The sequence below is a fragment of the Vipera berus genome (assembly GCF_964194415.1).
Source record: "Vipera berus genome assembly, chromosome: 2".
Classification (NCBI taxonomy): Eukaryota; Metazoa; Chordata; class Lepidosauria; order Squamata; family Viperidae; genus Vipera; species Vipera berus.
In genome coordinates this window covers 276,919,036-276,936,666 of record NC_138203.1, presented here as the reverse complement: position 1 = coordinate 276,936,666, position 17,631 = coordinate 276,919,036, and the positions used below count along the sequence as shown (strand labels likewise).

The window sequence follows — 17,631 nt, the reverse complement described above, 5'->3', positions numbered from 1 at the left end:
GGGGAGGGAGCCACCCTAGAGAAGGCCCTTCTTCTTGGTCCCACTAAATGTGGGACCCACAGAATTTCTTGCCTACTCATTCTGGTCGATTGGATAGATATAACCAGAAGAGGGTCCGTATCGGGGTTTAAATAGGACATTCAGCATCTTGAATTGGACCCCGAAGCAAATCAGCAGCCAATGGAGCACCAGCAGGAGACATGACCTATGTGCCCACTTAAGCCTGTACAAAACCATGGAGACCACTGCATTTGGAACCAACTGGAAGCTTCCGGATACTTTCCAAGGGCATCCCACATAGAAATTAGTTTTCATCAGCTTCTCCACTTGATCTCCTGAGAGTGAGTGTTTTACTGTGCCTGACTCCTGGTTGCCACAGATTTTCTTCTCTACTTTACAAAGTGAACCAAATGTCTTTTCACTCAGACTACATTAGTGTGAAAAAGACCCAACTGGTAAGAATTAGGGTGTAAGCATGTGCACAACGTCACAAGCATAAAAATCACCATTCATTTTGCCTTCACTCAACTACCTGTCCTTGGTTAAGAAATGGAATTTGGATCAGAATTTGCATCACTAAGTGGTGATGAATCACAAAAGTCAATCCCAGTGTTGGAAAGGTGCCAGCGCTTTAGCTGCTGTCCATTAATAATGAAAAACAGGAAATCCTAGAGAGGATTTAAAGACAGACCAGAGCTTGAAAAAGTAAAAATATTGTTGTATACCACTAGTGGTATAGTAGCAATAGTTAATATACTTGCTGTAAAAATAGTATAATATAGCGTAGATGGACAGAAGTATATAATAGTATCTTACAGAGAACATTATATAGCAGACATGTCAAACTCGCAACGTCACATGACGTCGCGCAACGTATCGGAGCTTTTTCTCCGTTGCCGGCAATGGGATGGGTGTGGTTTTGGGATGACGCGTCTGGCCCACAGGCCGGCAGTTTGACACCCCTGTTATATAGTATCAATATAGTAGAGATCTGGTGAAAGGTAAAGGTTTCCCCGCACATGCGTGCTAGTCGTTTCCGACTCTAGGGGCCGGTGCTCATCTCCATTTGAAAGCCGAAGAGCCAGCGCTTGTCCAAGGACGTCTCCGTGGTCAGGTGGCCGGCATGACTAGACGCCAAAGGCGCACAGAACGCTGTTACCTTCCCACCGGAGTGGTCCCTATTTTTCTACTTGCATTTTTACGTGCTTTCGAACTGCTAGGTTGGCAGAAGCTGGGATGAGTAACAGGCGCTCACTCTGTTACGCGGCACTCGGTATTCGACCCGTCAAACTGCCGACCTTCTGATCGACAAGCTCAGCGTCCTAACCCACTGAGCCACGGCGTCCCTTAGAGATCTAGGATAAGACAGCAAAAATAAAAAGAATTTGCACATTGTATGTTTCACTTTTGTATTTTGAATATTTTTCCAAAGTAAAACTTCTCCACAACCCTTATCAGGAGAAAGAAAACTTATTGTCTAGAATTCATACTTTTTAATGGATCTTTTGAGCTCAAGTCAATCAAACTGGGTATGGTTTAAAAAGAACCTGTGACAAACTGATGATAGTGGCTGGATCAGCTCTGACTCAAGGGACTCACTAAGTTCTGTGTATGAAAACAAACATTAGCTGCTAAAGGAAGGGATTTGCTCACAAACTGCAAGATTTTGCAAGGAACAGCCAGCATTCTGGATGCAGCAATCAGGCATCCCACTGGAGCCTTCCAAAGACAAGCAAGGACGTAAAACAGGGGTGTCAAACTCAATTTCACTGAGGGCCACATCAGCATTGCAGTTGCCCTCAGGGGGCCGGGTGGGTATGGCCAGGGTGGGCGTGGCCTACTGGGTGGGCGTGGCTAGAGTGCGTATGGCCTACTGGGTGGGCATGGCCAGCTCTGCATCATTCGCATCAAGGGTGCCTATGGGGGCCTGGGCAGGAGTGGGACAGATCTGAGGGTCTCTGGCAGAAAGAGGGTCTCTGGGCCAGGGCCAAGGCAGTGGGGGCCGTTCCCTCACTGTTTCCAGGATGGCTTCGCGGGCCACATGAAACCACTTCGCGGGCCGGATCCGGCCCCCGGGCCTTGTGATTGACATGTCTGACGTAAAAGGTAGAACAGCCAGAAAAAGGGCTGGGTCCAGATAACCTGGGCCAATATCAGAACAGAAATATTGAGGTAACAGCCAGAATGATTATTTTTAGGTGCAGAGGCCTTGTCCTTTCCCGGCTATTTTCATAATCCCTGTCATGCTCTTCGATATTTATTTTTATTTATTTTAATTCCATTTATATCCCGCCCTTCTCCGAAGACTCAGGGCGGCTTACAAGCTTAGCAGTAGCCTTCATTCTATGTATATGCCTGCTTATTAGGGCTTTCACACACACCCCAAGCGGCATTATTACAAAGTCAGCTTAATTGCCCCCAACAATCTGGGTCCTCATTTTACCTACCTCGGAAAGATGGAAGGCTGAGTCAACCTTGAGCCTGGTGGGACTCGAACCTGAGCCATGTATCGTACATGTCCCGTAATCCTAAAAAATCTGTTCAGGACTCATCTGGGTTCTTTCTGAATGCTTGGCTAGACAGTCATTTTTTTTCTTGATAGTTACTGGCATCTGGACACAGCTGGGAACAGATTCAAAGGTGAAGATATTTCCCCAACACTAGAAACTTGTAATGGTTTGTGGGAATCACCTTTTAGAGACAAGGGAAATAGAAACTAATCTGATCCGTCACACCGTTATTTGCCACCCATCTTGCATTTCAAGACAACTTTAAATGTGATCCCCGGTGTGCACTTTCAGACTTGCACCATTCTATTATTATATAAGCTTATCCGGCCATGTTTCCTATCTCTATTACCTTGCAGGACTGATAAGACCACTGTGGTCTTTTGTGTAAATGATTTCAAGTTGCCGTGAGATTCCAAAAGCCTCACGTAGGCCCCCTCCAAAAATAACCCGATGTTTGTAATTGATAAATCAACCCAAAGTTCATTTAACTCTGTAACTGTAAAGAAGTCATACCAACTGTAAATCATTAATTTAATCTAAGGCTACAGGTACATGTGCCAAAAAAAAAATCCATGTTAGCTTTTATCCGTGACAGGAAAACAGAACTTGGCACCTTCGCTGGAGAAAAACTTTGCCATGTGCCTTTATAGGACTTTCCACCATTGTAGCTCATTTTCAGAGCTCTTTCCCCGAGGCTTCTTTCTATTAAATAACAGGCTGGACATATCCCTGAAAAGGCAATTTAATGCCCTTAATCGCCACTGATACTGTTGTGATTCAGGGTCAGCCTGTGGGTTCGGCAGTTGGGTCGGACGACTCAGAGGAGGAGGGGGGTGTTGAAGACCTTGCTGAGGGGGTTGAAGATCTTGCTGATGATAGCCCTCAGCCAGGCCCCTCCCACTTGGTCACCATGGAGACCCAGCTGTGTGAGCCTGACAGTGTGGATGAAGATGACCCCTAGCTGGCCCTGTTCAAGGACGCCCGACGCAGGAGGCAGTCAATTAGGAGTAAACAGAGGAAGGCAATGGGGCTTCTCGGAAGGAGGCAGAGAGAAGCCACGCCCTAAACTCTATATAAGGGGAATGTCTGGGAGGGCTGGTTTGCTGAAGGCAACCGCTGGGATGGTTCATGTTTCTTTAAGCTTCTGTGTCTTGGTTCGTGTCTTGTTTGTTTTTGTTGCAATAAATTTGGCAGGCGTAATTCCAGCCTCTTGCCGTTTGTGGAGGGGTTGTCCCTGCCTTTTCTGCAGGGCCGGTAGCAGGCTGGTACAGAACAGATACTTTTTAGTTCTAACCTCCGATTAGCAAAAACCCCAAGCAGGGTTTAGGACCCACCTTGTTCTAGTTTGGACTAGAAAGGCCATTTATGCATGCATATCTAAGGTGTAGAATTTTATGTCATACTCAAGTGGTCCTTCCATGAGGTTTTAGGTGACCACAGGTAGTCTTTGACTTACAACAATTCACTTAGTGACTGTTCAAAGCTACACCACTAAAAAGAGTGACATTACTGTTTTTCACACTTACAACCTTACCGAACCTCAGGTATTTGGCAACTGACTCATATTTACCAAGGTTGCACTGTCCCGGGGTCATATAATCCTCTTTTGTGACCTTTTGACAGGCAAAGACAACAGGAAGCCAGATTCACCGAACAAGCGTTAAGTGAACTTGACAATTAACTAACTTGACAATTGAAGTGATTCACTTAACAGATGCGGCTAGTAAACTTGTAAAATGGCTCACAATTTACTTAATAGCTGTCTTGCTTAGCAACAGAAACTTTGGGCTGGACTGCAGTCATAAACCGAGGATTAGCCATGTTTCTACTGAAGCTGTTTCCATACTTCCTCTGTTGATATGGCCTCTCCCGTGTGTGGATCCTTCTATGGCAAGTCAGGGCATTACTCCTTGCAAAGCTCTTTCCACACTCCACGCACTGATACGGTTTCTCCCCTGTGTGGATCCTTTTATGGGAAGTGAGATCACAAATCCACCTAAAGCCCTCTCCACATTCCACACATTGATAGCGCTTCTCCGTTGTATGGGTCCTCTTGTGGGAATTAAGACTACTGCTAAAACTAAAGGTCTTTCCACACTCCACGCACCGATACGGTTTCTCCCCTGTGTGGATCCTTTTATGGGAAGTGAGGTCACAGTTCCACCTAAAGCCCTCTCCACAGTCCACGCATTGGTACGGCTTCTCTCCCGTGTGGATCCTCTTGTGGGAGTTAAGGTAACTGCTATGAATAAAGGTCTTTCCACACTCCATGCATTTATATGGCTTCTCTCCTGTGTGGATCCTCTTGTGGGAAGTGAGGTTACTGCTACAACTAAAGCTCTTTCCACACTCCGTGCATTTATAAGGCCGTTCGCCCGTGTGTTTCCTTTCGTGGCTTCTAAGAGACTGATTATTACAGAACGACTTTCCACACTCTCTGCAGGTAAATCGTTTCTGTGCCGAATGTGTCTTTTTATGGGAAATGAGATGATCGGCTTGATTAAAGCTCTTCTCACACTCCGAGCACTTGTATGGTTTTTCTTCCGCATCGATGCTTGTGTGGTTAGGAAGCCAACTGATTGGAGGAAAGCCGTTTTCAATTCCACTTTGCAGTCGGCTTGTTTCGTCACTCTTTGGTTGCATCTGATCTGCAAAGTATCCTCTTCCCTCTTCCGGATGAATCGCTTGACATTCCTCCTTGCAATTCTTATTCTCTTGTCCACTGAAACCTTGAAAAAGAAAAAATGAAAACTGTAGCCAGACCAGGAGAACGATCAAACCTTTTCTCCTAAAATTTAGCCAAAGAATGTCATTATGTTTTGCCGGCTTTGCTGGCAAATATAAAGATGCCAAACGGAAGAGGTTATTCAAATGCTCATTTCCAAGGGGCTGCTACGAATCCTTTGATATCAGAATGGGATGGCATCAGAACAAACCTAAGACAAATCCTTGATCCAATCTTTGAGCACCAATGTGCGTCAACCCGCTGATGCCCGGGGACAATTCAATGGTGCCACAAACTCGCCGAGTGCATCAGACATTGTTATCGTGCTGGGTCAGCGACACACCCACCAGCTGCCCAACTTCAGTGAAAAGTCTCAACCCCACTTGTCTGCAGAGCAGAATCTCTGAAAGTCAATAAACATCCTGGAAGGCAATAGGTCCCCACTCTCAACCTGGAATGATGCCAAACATTCCTGAAAAAGGAGCATCCCTCTCGGGGGGTGGGGGCACATCTGGGTCTTGAACATGTGTGCCTGTCTGGTACTTCAGAGAGAAGAGCAACAAAGATGATCAGGGGACTGGAGGCTAAAACATATAAGGAACGGCTGCTGGAATTGGGTATGTCTAGTTCAGGAGTCGGCAACCGGAAAAAGGAAAAGAGCCACTCAGAACCGGTTCCATCACACAAACAAAAAAGTGGGAGCCGCAAAAAGTGCCCGTGCGTCCACTCACGCGCATGCGCAAAAAACATTTTGCACATGCGCAAAATGGGAGGCACCTGCGCGGCGACGGGTCTCCCCTTTGGAGAGGTGTGCGCCGTTCCGTTCAGAGACCTGCCGCGTTCGTCAAACATGGACGAACGTGGCAGCTGTGCAAACGGGATGGCGGTGGTTTGGAGAGTGCGCGCGCACCTCTCCAAGCCGCTACCGTCCCGTCCGGAGACCTGCCGCGTTCGTCAAACATGGACGAACGCGGCAGCTGTGCAAACGGGATGGCGGCGGTTTGGAGAGTGCGCACGCACCTCTCCAAGCCGCCGCCGTCCCGTCCGGAGACCTGCCGCGTTCGTCAAACATGGACGAACACGGCAGCTGTGCAAACGGGATGGTGGTGGTTTGGAGAGTGCTCGCGCACCTCTCCAAGCCGCCGCCATCCCGTCCAGAGACCTGCCGCGTTCGTCAAACATGGACGAACGTGGCAGCTGTGCAAACGGGATGGCGGCGGTTTGGAGAGTGCACGCGCACCTCTCCCAAGCCGCCACCGTCCGGAGACCTGCCGCGTTCGTCAAACATGGACGAACGCGGCAGCTGTGCAAATGGGATGGCGGCGGTTTGGAGAGTGCGTGCGCACCTCTCCCAAGCCGCCGCTGTCCCATCCGGAGACCTGCCGCGTTCGTCAAACATGGACAAAGGCGGCAGCTGTGCAAACGGGATGGCGGCGGTTTGGAGAGTGCGCGCGCACCTCTCCCAAGCCGCCGCCGTCCGGAGACCTGCCGCGTTCGTCAAACATGGACGAACGCGGCAGCTGTGCAAACGGGATGGCGGCGGTTTGGAGAGTGCGCGCGCACCTCTCCAAGCCGCCGCCGTCCCGAGACCTGCCGCGTTCGTCAAACATGAACACAGCAGCTGTGCAAACGCGATGGCGGCGGTTTGGAAAGTGCACGCGCACCTCTCCAAGCCGCCGCCGTCCCGTCCGGAGACCTGCCGCGTTCGTCAAACATTGCCGAACACGGCAGCTGTGCAAACGGGATGGCGGCGGTTTGGAGAGTGTGCGCGCACCTCTCCAAGCCGCCGCCGTCCCGAGACCTGCCGCGTTCGTCAAACATGAACGCGGCAGCTGTGCAAACGCGATGGCGGCGGTTTGGAAAGTGCACGCGCACCTCTCCAAGCCGCCGCCGTCCCGTCCGGAGACCTGCCGCGTTCGTCAAACATTGCCGAACACGGCAGCTGTGCAAACGGGATGGCGGCGGTTTGGAGAGTGCGCGCGCAGCTCTCCAAGCCGCCGCCGTCCCGAGACCTGCCGCGTTCGTCAAACATGAACGCGGCAGCTGTGCAAACGCGATGGCGGCGGTTTGGAAAGTGCACGCGCACCTCTCCAAGCCGCCGCCGTCCCGTCCGGAGACCTGCCGCGTTCGTCAAACATTGACGAACACGGCAGCTGTGCAAACGGGATGGCGGCGGTTTGGAGAGTGCGCGCGCACCTCTCCAAGCCGCCGCCGTCCCGTCCGGAGACCTGCCGCGTTCGTCAAACATGGACGAACGCGGCAGCTGTGCAAACGGGATGGCGGCGGTTTGGAGAGTGCACGCGCACCTCTCCAAGCCGCTGCCGTCCCGTCCGGAGACCTGCCGCGTTCGTCAAACATTGCCGAACACGGCAGCTGTGCAAACGGGATGGCGGCGGTTTGGAGAGTGCGCGCGTACCTCTCCAAGCCGCCGCCGTCCCGAGACTTGCCGCGTTCGTCAAACATGAACGCGGCAGCTGTGCAAATGGGATGGCACCTCTCCAAGCCGCCGCCGTCCCGTCCGGAGACCTGCCGCGTTCGTCAAACATGGACGAACGTGGCAGCTGTGCAAACGGGATGGCGGCGGTTTGGAGAGTGCGCGCGCACCTCTCCCAAGCCGCCGCCGTCCGGAGACCTGCCGCGTTCCTCAAACATGGACGAACGCGGCAGCTGTGCAAACGGGATGGCGGCGGTTTGGAGAGTGCGTGCGCACCTCTCCCAAGCCGCCGCCGTCCCATCCGGAGACCTGCCGCATTCGTAAAACATGGACGAACGCGGCAGCTGTGCAAATGGGATGGCGCCGGTTTGGAGAGTGCGCGCGCACCTCTCCAAGCTGCTGCCGTCCTGTCCGGAGACCTGCCGCATTCGTCAAACATGGACGAACGTGGCAGCTGTGCAAACGGGATGGTGGCGGCTTGGAGAGGTGCGCGCGCACCTCCGCCCTTCGGAAAGGTGCGCGCGCACCTCTCGGAATGGGCGGTGCCACTCTCCATTTGGAGAGGTGCACGCGCACCACTGCCCGTTCAAAGAGGTGCGCACGCACCGGGCGACTGGGAGCCGCAGGAGATGGCTCCGGAGCCGCAGGTTGCCAACCTGTGGTCTAGTTTAATGAAGAGAAGAACGAGGGGTGACATGATAGCGGTGTTCCAATATCTCAGGGGATGCCACAAAAAGGAAGGAGTCAAGCTATTCTCCAAAACACCTGAAGGCAGGACAAAAAGCAACGGATGGAAACTGATCAAGGAGAGAAGCAACCTAGAACTAAGGAGAAACTTCCTGACAGTTAGAACAATTAACCAGTGGACAACCTGCCTCCAGAAGCTGTGAATGCTCCAACACTGGAAGTGTTTAAGAAGAGACTGGACAGCCACTGGTCTGAAATGGCATAGGGTTTCCTGCCTGAGCAGGGGGGTTGGACTAGATGACCTCCAAGGTCCCTTCCATCATCATCATCATCATCATCATCATCATCATCATCATCATTATTATTTCAGAAATAACATTTAAACCCACATCCCATGCCTTCTCTGTGTTTCTAAGCAGAAATAGGTTTCTTACCCAGTGAAGCCAGATTCCTGGAATTCTCCAGCATGACTTCCCCATGGAGTGCTTTTTGGCCAGGATCCAGCTGAGACCACTCTTCCTGAGAGAAGTACACAGCCACTTCCCCCAAAGACACAACATCCTGAAGAAGGAAAGAAGCTTCCCAATTAACAGATAACCCCCAAGAACAATCTGAACAGTTGTTTTTCACCAATTCAAACAGAGAGAGATCCTATGAACAAAATGGGCATCTTTTGCAGAATTCAGTAAGAGAACTTACAACTTTTGGCTCATGGCACAACTGAAGCACATCTGATCCAGTTGGGGGGACTCAGAATGCCTTTCATGAAGCCAATTAAAATAGCTCTCTTGGTCAATTGGTCTTAAAACCTACTACTTATCAATGGCTCCAATTCTTCCTAGAGTAGGCAGAAGGAAACACAGGGATTACTCATCTGACTTTTTTGCCAATTTTTTTTTATCCACTGAGGGAACAAACTCTTCCCCCCAATCCACACCTTTATGAAGGTGTTGGGGAAGATTGTAATGGTAGCGAGAATGACTCTGGGAATTTTCAATGACCTGATCTAAAGTTTGAGTTGCTTAAAAAGGTAAAGGTAAAGGTTCTCCCGCACATGCGTGCTAGTCGTTTCCGACTCTAGGGGCCGGTGCTCATCTCCGTTTCAAAGCCGAAGAGCCAGCGCTTGTCCGAGGACGTCTTCCGTGGTCATGTGGCTGGCATGACTGGACGCCAAAGGCACACGGAATGCTGTTACCTTCCCACCGGAGTGGTCCCTATTTTTCTACTTGCATTTTTACGTGCTTTCGAATTGCTAGGTTGGCAGAAGCTGGGACGAGTAACAGGCGCTCACTCTGTTATGCGGCACTCGGGATTCGACCCGCCAAACTGCCGACCTTCTGATTGACAAGCTCAGCATCCTAACCCACTGAGCCACCACGTCCCTTTGAGTTGCTTAGAAACAGCAATATTATGCACTGAACTCCAGAACAAAATAAAACCCAAGATTCATGGATATTTACCAATGTTTCTCCTCCTACCTGAGGCAGAGGTTCAACCACTCTTTCAGCTCCACCAGAAAGAGGAGGCGATTCTAAAAAAAACAAGGACAGCTTTCTATTCTCTGCGAGACAGAAAGTGGTGGAAGCATATTTGTTAGACAGATTACAATCAAGAGGAGCAAAAGAATCATCTGGATGTCCAAACCCCACATCGCGTGTAAGGAGCTTCTGTTACCTGGCAGGGTGTCTTGACTTTGATCTTTCTGGAAGCTTTCCATGAACTGCAGCTCTTGAGAGGGTTTGGGTGGATCTTTCCTCTCCTTGGGATAACCAGACACATCTTTCAAAGACTTCTGGAGGTGATGTCCCAGGAGAAGCAAGAGAAGAGGGAAAGAAATGAATTATCATACTGCACTCTCAACCTAGCAGACCCTCAACGTCCATCGCTGCAGCTGGAAAGCAAGAACAGAAGAATTGCCCCAAATTCATCCTCTGGAAAAAGAATGGAACAACTGACTTAAGGAGATCATAATCCCAGAAAACTCTGCCAGAGAGGAATTGACAAATTCAGAGAGATCCTCTTTAGAGGTGCCACGATTACATTCTCACACCTGCAAGTCTTCCTGCATCTTTTCCAACTCCTGGGTCAGCAGGAAGCCTTCGGCCAGGGCCACCGCCTGGGAACTGGTCTCCGCTCTGCACTCCCGCACCCATTTCTCCATCTCTGATGGAAGGACAGCCAGGAACTGCTCCAGGAGCACCAGGTCCAGCATCTGGGCCTTTGTGTGTCTTTCTGGCTGAAGCCAACGATGGCAAAGACGGTGAAGCTGAGTGCAAACATCTCGGGGACCCCTCCCCTCCTGGAACTGTGCTTTTCTGAAGTGAAAACATTTGACCTCTGAACGGTTGGCTTCATCATCTTGGCTCTTCTGCCCAAGAATTGCCCCATTCTTCCCACAGTTCCAAGGCTGAGCAGCCGTAGGGCTTTCTCCAACTCCTGCATCTGTTGGGTGTTGTCCTTCCATCTTCTCTCTGGCCTCTAATCCAGCTCCAAAATGGACTGATGGACCTTACCAATCACAGGAAGACTGAACAAACCTTCCAAGACCTTCAGCTCTCTTCCTTCACAAGATACTTAAGCCTCCGGAGGAACCAGGAAAGATTTCCAGCTTACAAATCTGAAATGGAAAACACAGGGTGTTCAGCAGGGTGAGTAACTTAAGAGCCTCCCCCTCCTTCAAAATAAAAGTAAAAAATCAGAAATTCTTATAAAGCCTCAGTATCTGGGAAGAAGTCAGGAATCTTATTAGTAAGACTAGCTTATCTATGTTTCAAGAAAATTCCAATCAGCCCTTTCGTATCAGCTTCAGAATATTGAATGAACACATTAAAATATGTTCTGGATTTCTATTTCCTAACTGTTTATCCACATAATTTCAATGGCTGCCTATACGTTTAATAAACTATCCCAGCACGATCCAAATCCTAAGCGTCTAAGATCACAAACAGCAATTGAGCTGGCCGTCTAAATCGACTGAATAAGAAGATCAATCGACGTTTGAACTTCCAGTAAAGCTTCAACTAGCAGAACCCCGTTCACCACCTGGCCCAAACCCCCTGGGTGAACTCCAGAAGCCAGAATTAACAAACCTAGAACTAATATCCAAATGAATAAATCATCATGATGCTTTGATTCAGGCCCATCCTAGAAACAGCTTTCCCATTTTTAGCCTAATCCTGTCTTTTTCAAAATTGTCCAAATGTGAACTCCAGGAACTTACTACAGTGGCCAAGCTTTTAAAAAACACAGGCCTAATCAAACACGAAAAATAGTGTGTGAGAGTGATGGCCCTCAGAACCAGGGGCACACCTCTCTCCTCCAACATCTTCCTTCAGGGTTAGAACAATGGCTAATTGTACCACCCTGAGTCCTTCGGGAGAAGGGCGGTATATAAAATTATTATTATTATTATTATTATTATTATTATTATTATTATTATTAATTATTATTATTATTATTAATTATTATTATTATTATTAATTATTATTATTATTATTATTATTATTATTGACCCTCTTTTAGAGAGTGTCCTCTCGTATGGTATTGTGGTCTGGTATGCTGGTCTGACAGCCGCGGATAGGAAATTATTACAGAGGGTGGTGAGCACAGCACAAGACATTGTGGGCTGTTCCCTGACACCACTGGATGACATCGCCAGGGCTCGCTGCCTTGGAAGAGTGAGGAAAATTCTCAGGGATGACTCACACCCTGGACTGGTATCTCTTTACTCTCCTACCATCGGGTAGGAGATACAGGAGTATAGCCAGCCGCACCAACAGGCTGAAACACAGCTTTTCTCCGTGGGCTGTTAGGCTTTTGAACGGGGAAGTAATTTTTATAAACTTTATGCAGAATTGACTTGCGAGGCCGGTGTGTGGTGCAATCAGTTCACACGGTGTAATAAGATGGAGGGTTTGTTGTCACTGTGAGTTGGGGGGGGGGTGGGGGCACGAAGGGAGGCTCAGCTAATCTCAATGTATATACATGGTTGTACTTTGACAATAAAGGTTCATTCATTCATTCTTTACCTGCCGGCACAGTCAGCTGGAAATAGTGTGTGTGTGGGGGGGGGAAGGGGGAATGGGAAAGCAGGAAACGGAATTCCAGTCCTTGCACTAACTCTTCTAACCCTGGCAACCAGCTCCTTCCACACGGAGTTCCAGCCTGGCTTGCAAAGCCAGCAGGGCGGACTCCGACCGGTCGCTTCTTCTCGGCCTAGGCACGGGAAAAGACGAACAGGAAATTGTCCAGGGAGCCAAGACTGACTTGGAGGCACAAGCCTCTGTTGTTTTGCAAAGCCAAAACCTCTTGCCTCTTCCTCCTCTCCGCAGAGAGAGGTTTTTCCCATCGAAATCCCGGGCAAATGGCTCTCTCCTTTCTGTTAGGGACGACGCGGCGGGTCCGGAGTTTTGCTTTCTACCCTAGCCGGCCGGTACACGCAAAGGGGCGGCAGGGGGAACACGGGAACCCGGGCTTCCCTTTTCCCACGACCTAGAACATAAATATTAGGTTTGACACGTCTCCGTGAAACCCTCCACCGCGAGATAAAAAAAAACCAGACTCACTGAACCCCGAGTCGCGAGTGGATCGCCATCCGATAAAATCTTCCTTAAAGGCTCTTTGGACTCCCGGAAGAGCTCCGCCTAAGGCTCGCAGCGAGAAGGAGCAGAATAGGAAATTGCAAAGTGGGCTCAGCCTCTTCTGGGGAAAAAATGCCCCGGGCAGCGCGAGAAAGAGCAAGGCGCATGCTCAGTTCCCCCCCCCCTGAAGCGGGGGGCGGGGCGGGGCGGGCGGTGCGATTGGAGGCTGCCCGGCTTTCCCAGCGGCTAGGGAGAGAGCCCCCTGCTGGATCCTGCGCGTAAACGACAGAGTTCTGTGCAAGGGGAGAAGTGATCGTGATGTTCCGTGTGGGCCCTGGATGATGGGCATGGGAGCAGAAGAGTCTTGAACATGTGTGCCTGTCTACTACTTTACAGAGAAGAGCAACAAAGATGATCAGGGGACTGGAGGCTAAAACATATAAGGAACGGCTGCTGGAATTGGGTATGTCTAGTTTAATGAAGAGAAGGACGAGGGTGTGACACGATAGCGGTGTTCCAATATCTCAGGGGATGCCCCAAAAAGGAAGGAGTCAAGCTATTCTCCAAAGCACCTGAAGGCAGGACAAGAAGCAATGGATGGAAACTGATCAAGGAGAGAAGCAACCTAGAACTAAGGAGAAACTTCCTGACAGCTAGAACAATTAACCAGTGGAACAACCTGCCTCCAGAAGGTGTGAATGCTCCAACACTGGAAGTGTTTAAGAAGAGACTGGACAGCCACTGGTCTGAAATGGCATAGGGTTTCCTGCCTGAGCAGGGGGGTTGGACTAGATGACCTCCAAGGTCCCTTCCATCATCATCATCGTCATCATCATTATTATTATTATTATTATTATTATTATTATTATTATTATTATTATTATTATTATTATTATTTCAGAAATATCATTTAAACCCACATCCCATGCCTTCTCTGTGTTTCTAAGCAGAAATAGGTTTCTTACCCAGTGAAGCCAGATTCGTGGAATTCTCCAGCATGACTTCCCCATGGAGTGCTTTTTGGCCAGGATCCAGCTGAGACCACTCTTCCTGAGAGAAGTACACAGCCACTTCCCCCAAAGACACAACATCCTGAACAAGGAAAGAAGCTTCCCAATTAACAGATAATCCCCAAGAACAATCTGAACAGTTTTCTTTCACCAATTCAAACAGAGAGAGATCCTATGAACAAAATGGGCATCTTTTGCAGAATTCAGTAAGAGAACTTACAACCTTTGGCTCATGGCACAACTGAAGCACATCTGATCAGTTGGAAGGAGTCCCTTTGCTATTAATAATAATGATAAGTTGGAAGGGACCTTGGAGGTCATCTAGTCCAACCCCCTGCTAAGACTGGAAACCCTATACCATTTCAGACAAAATGGCTGGCCAGTCTCTTCTTAAAAACTTCCAGTGTTGGAGCATTCACCACTTCTGGAGGCAGGTTGTTCCACTGGTTAGTTGTTCTAACTGACATGGCTTGCTTCAAAAAGTGGCGTCGTTTCCAGCGGGCGTCCATTTCTAGATTTTTTTCCCCTTTTAAATGTCTAAGAACCCTCTGTGATCTTGTGAACATTGAGGAAATCTCTGTGGAAGCTCAAAAGTCGCTTTCCTCAAGAGGAGCTTGTGTAGAAATTCGGTCTCAAAAAATGAGCAAAAATCCTTTGAGAAATGGCAGGGCGGTCAAGAGACAAGAACAAGGAGCCTGTCTTTGAAGCACTGTTTGTCTCTTGTGGTTGTCAGCCTACTCAGGCTCAAAGTGGCGAAAGAAACCCACCCTTTTCCCTCCTGCTCATAATTCTGGGAGTTCAAAATCAGACAGGCTTTATTTTTCGCTAGTTCCTCGCTTGGGATGACCAGCCCTTCTTGACTGGTGTCTTGAAACCATTCGTTCCCACGGCAAGGCTGCCCCTTATCACCATTGCTGTTTATATTGACTCTTGAAGTATTAACGAGAACTATAAGAAACGACCCAAAGATAAAAGGATTAACCATTAAAAAGGAAACCTTTAAATTGCAAGCTTTCGCGGACGATCTGGTTTTTATTATGGAGGATCCATGTCAGACGGGACCAAAGCTATTGGAAGAACTATCCAAATATGGTGAGGTTGCCGGACTGCGAATAAATAGAAATAAGACCAAGATGATTGTTAAAAATATGACCAATAAACAAAAAAGAAATCTGGCCGGAATCATGGAGATAGAAATAGTCAAGAAAATAAAATATCTAGGGATTAACATTACGGCTAGATGCACTTCACTCAAAAAAGATAATTATGATAATGTAGTGAATCAAATAAAAGGTGATCTGGAAAGATGGGGAAATCTAAAACTCTCATTATTGGGAAGAATCGCTGTCATTAAAATGAATATTCTGCCTAAAATCCTGTTTCTGTTTCAGAATATCCCAATTCAACTCGACTCTAAATTTTTTCGAAATTTGAATAAATTATCACTAAATTTTGTTTGGCAGGGGAAAAAACCAAGAATTAAATTGAAATATTTACAGGACACGAAGGAAAATGGGGGTTTTGGATTGCCAGACTGGGAATTATATTACCATGCCGCGGCTCTGAGTTGGATTAGAGAATGGGTAATCTTGAGAAATAGAAGACTATTAACTTTAGAGGGTCACGATTTGCAATATGGCTGGCATGCTTTCCTATGGACGGAGAAACAAGGTCTTTTCTCGCATTTTCAAAAACATCGGATCAGGCAAGCGCTACTTAATACTTGGAAAAAAATTAGATCTCACAATTACACCAAAATACCGGTCTGGCTATCCACCCTTGAAGCGATAGTTTACCCAAATCTGTTTGATTTGGGTAACATAATCTCATACAAGGATATTCTGAATGAGGAGGGGGAATTGAAACTTAGGAATGAACTAGAATTACAAGGTATAAAACTCGATTGGTGGGCCTACTTACAAATCCAATCGAGATTTAGGAAGGATAAAAATGAATGGGGGATATATACCTCTGAAACAGCATTGGACAAAATATTATTGGGACCGGACTCTAAACAAATAAGGAATTTTTATAAATTGCTTTTGGGATATAAGCTGTTTGAAGAGCAAGTGAAAGACCCCATGTTGATCTGGGCTAACAATTTAGGACATAACATCGACTTAGGTACTTGGCAAACGATTTTGGATAGAAATAAAAGGATAACACTGGCCTCATCGTATAAAGAAAATTTATTTCAAATGTTTTACCGATGGCATCTTCCCCCAGCCCGTCTAGCAAAAATGTATACAACAGCATCTCCCAAATGTTGGAAGTGCTCTGAAGAGATAGGCACATACTTCCACACATGGTGGTCTTGCAGTAAAACACAAAAATTTTGGAGAATGATTTGGATTTGGCTGAAAGAAATATTGAAACAAGATCTTGAGTTTAGTCCAGAGCTTTTCTTGTTGGGAATTACGAAAGAGAAATATCCTAAAGATGTGCTATACTTAATGATCCATATTATCACAGCAGCTAGAATATCATTTGCGCAAAAATGGAAAAAGAATGAGATCCCAGGAGAAAAAGAGGTTATTAGGAAAATTTGGGATTGCGCTGAAATGGACAAATTAACTTTGGAATTAAAGAATAAAGATCAATCAGACTATTATAGAATTTGGAACAAATTGTATCTTTGGATGGATAAAAAGAAAGGTCTCTATTAGGTTTTACAGACTAGCTCACTGTTTTAAATATTGTGGTATTTCACCGATTTGTAATTTAAGTGTATTTAAGTGTATTTTTGATGTACATATATACATGTATATATATATATTTAAACATTGTAGACAAAAAGGTTTGTCAGCTCGCTGGTACTGTGTCCAATGTTTTTAAATAATAAATTTAATAAAAAGTAAAAAAAAAAAAAAAGAAACCATTCGTTCCCTCTCAAAATAAAATAGAAAAGAGAATGGGGTTCTTGCTTGTCTCCCCGGTGCAGCCTTTTCCTGCCCTTTCTTTGAGCAAGGAGTGGCTTTAATGCTGAGAAAAAGATGTGTTTCTGCCTGGAGTCGAACCGGGACCTTTCGCGTGTGAGGCAAATGTGATAACCACTACACCACAGAAACTACAGGTATGGGCTGCTCTCAGCCCGGATGCCCATATCTTTTGCTGGTCATCCCAGTCTGACCTCTACGGCACCAGAGGGATTAAGGTGATGATATTCCTTATGCTTCCTCCCCTTTTTGCATTTTGGAAGGTAAAAGTGATACAAATATTTGAATCCTAGTGACAAAAAAGCATTGACAGCGTGAGAAGCGAAGCCCTCAGATGAAAAGTCAAGTACAATAGCAACCTATCACCATTATCTTGGGATCACACCATCAAGCAGGCCCTGTCCCTGGGTGGGCTCAAACCACCATCCTTCTGGTTAACAGCCAGATGCGCTAACCCCTTGCGCCACAGAGACTTGGCACAGGGCTTGGCATCAGCCTCCCTCAGTCAGGAGATTCATACCTGGTGCCGGGGCTTCTTTTCGGCTTTCGTAGTGTGGCTTTGTTTTTCTCCCACTGAAAACAAAATCAAATATGAAGGGGGTGAATAGTTAATAGATTGGGCTCTTCATACGAGATCTTCGATTCCCACACTGTCAATGCTTTTTCTTACTGAGGCCTAAATATTTGTTCATCTTTTGGGTCAGCTTTATCTTCCAAAATGCAAAAGGGAGATAAAGACACCCTACAGT

The 17,631-nt window shown here is 47.4% G+C and overlaps 1 protein-coding gene across 2 annotated transcripts; it reads right to left on the bottom strand.

Annotated features, from left to right (window-relative positions):
- Positions 1-1,263: 1,263 nt before the first annotated feature.
- Positions 1,264-13,077, bottom strand: LOC308664088 (uncharacterized protein). 2 transcript variants are annotated; one of them, XM_081321070.1, is made up of 7 exons: positions 12,922-13,077; positions 10,407-10,973; positions 10,031-10,148; positions 9,835-9,917; positions 8,791-8,917; positions 4,256-5,239; positions 1,264-1,355 (listed from the first exon to the last, which is right to left on the bottom strand). In XM_081321070.1, exons 2-6 carry the CDS (start codon positions 10,818-10,820, stop codon positions 4,263-4,265), a joined length of 1,719 nt encoding a protein of 572 aa, XP_081177196.1. In that variant the 5' UTR covers positions 10,821-10,973; positions 12,922-13,077; the 3' UTR covers positions 1,264-1,355; positions 4,256-4,262. The 2 variants fall into 2 exon arrangements, with proteins under 2 accessions (XP_081177196.1, XP_081177195.1); XM_081321069.1 differs by lacking the exon at positions 1,264-1,355 and having other exon boundaries at positions 3,082-5,239.
- Positions 13,078-17,631: the final 4,554 nt, after the last annotated feature.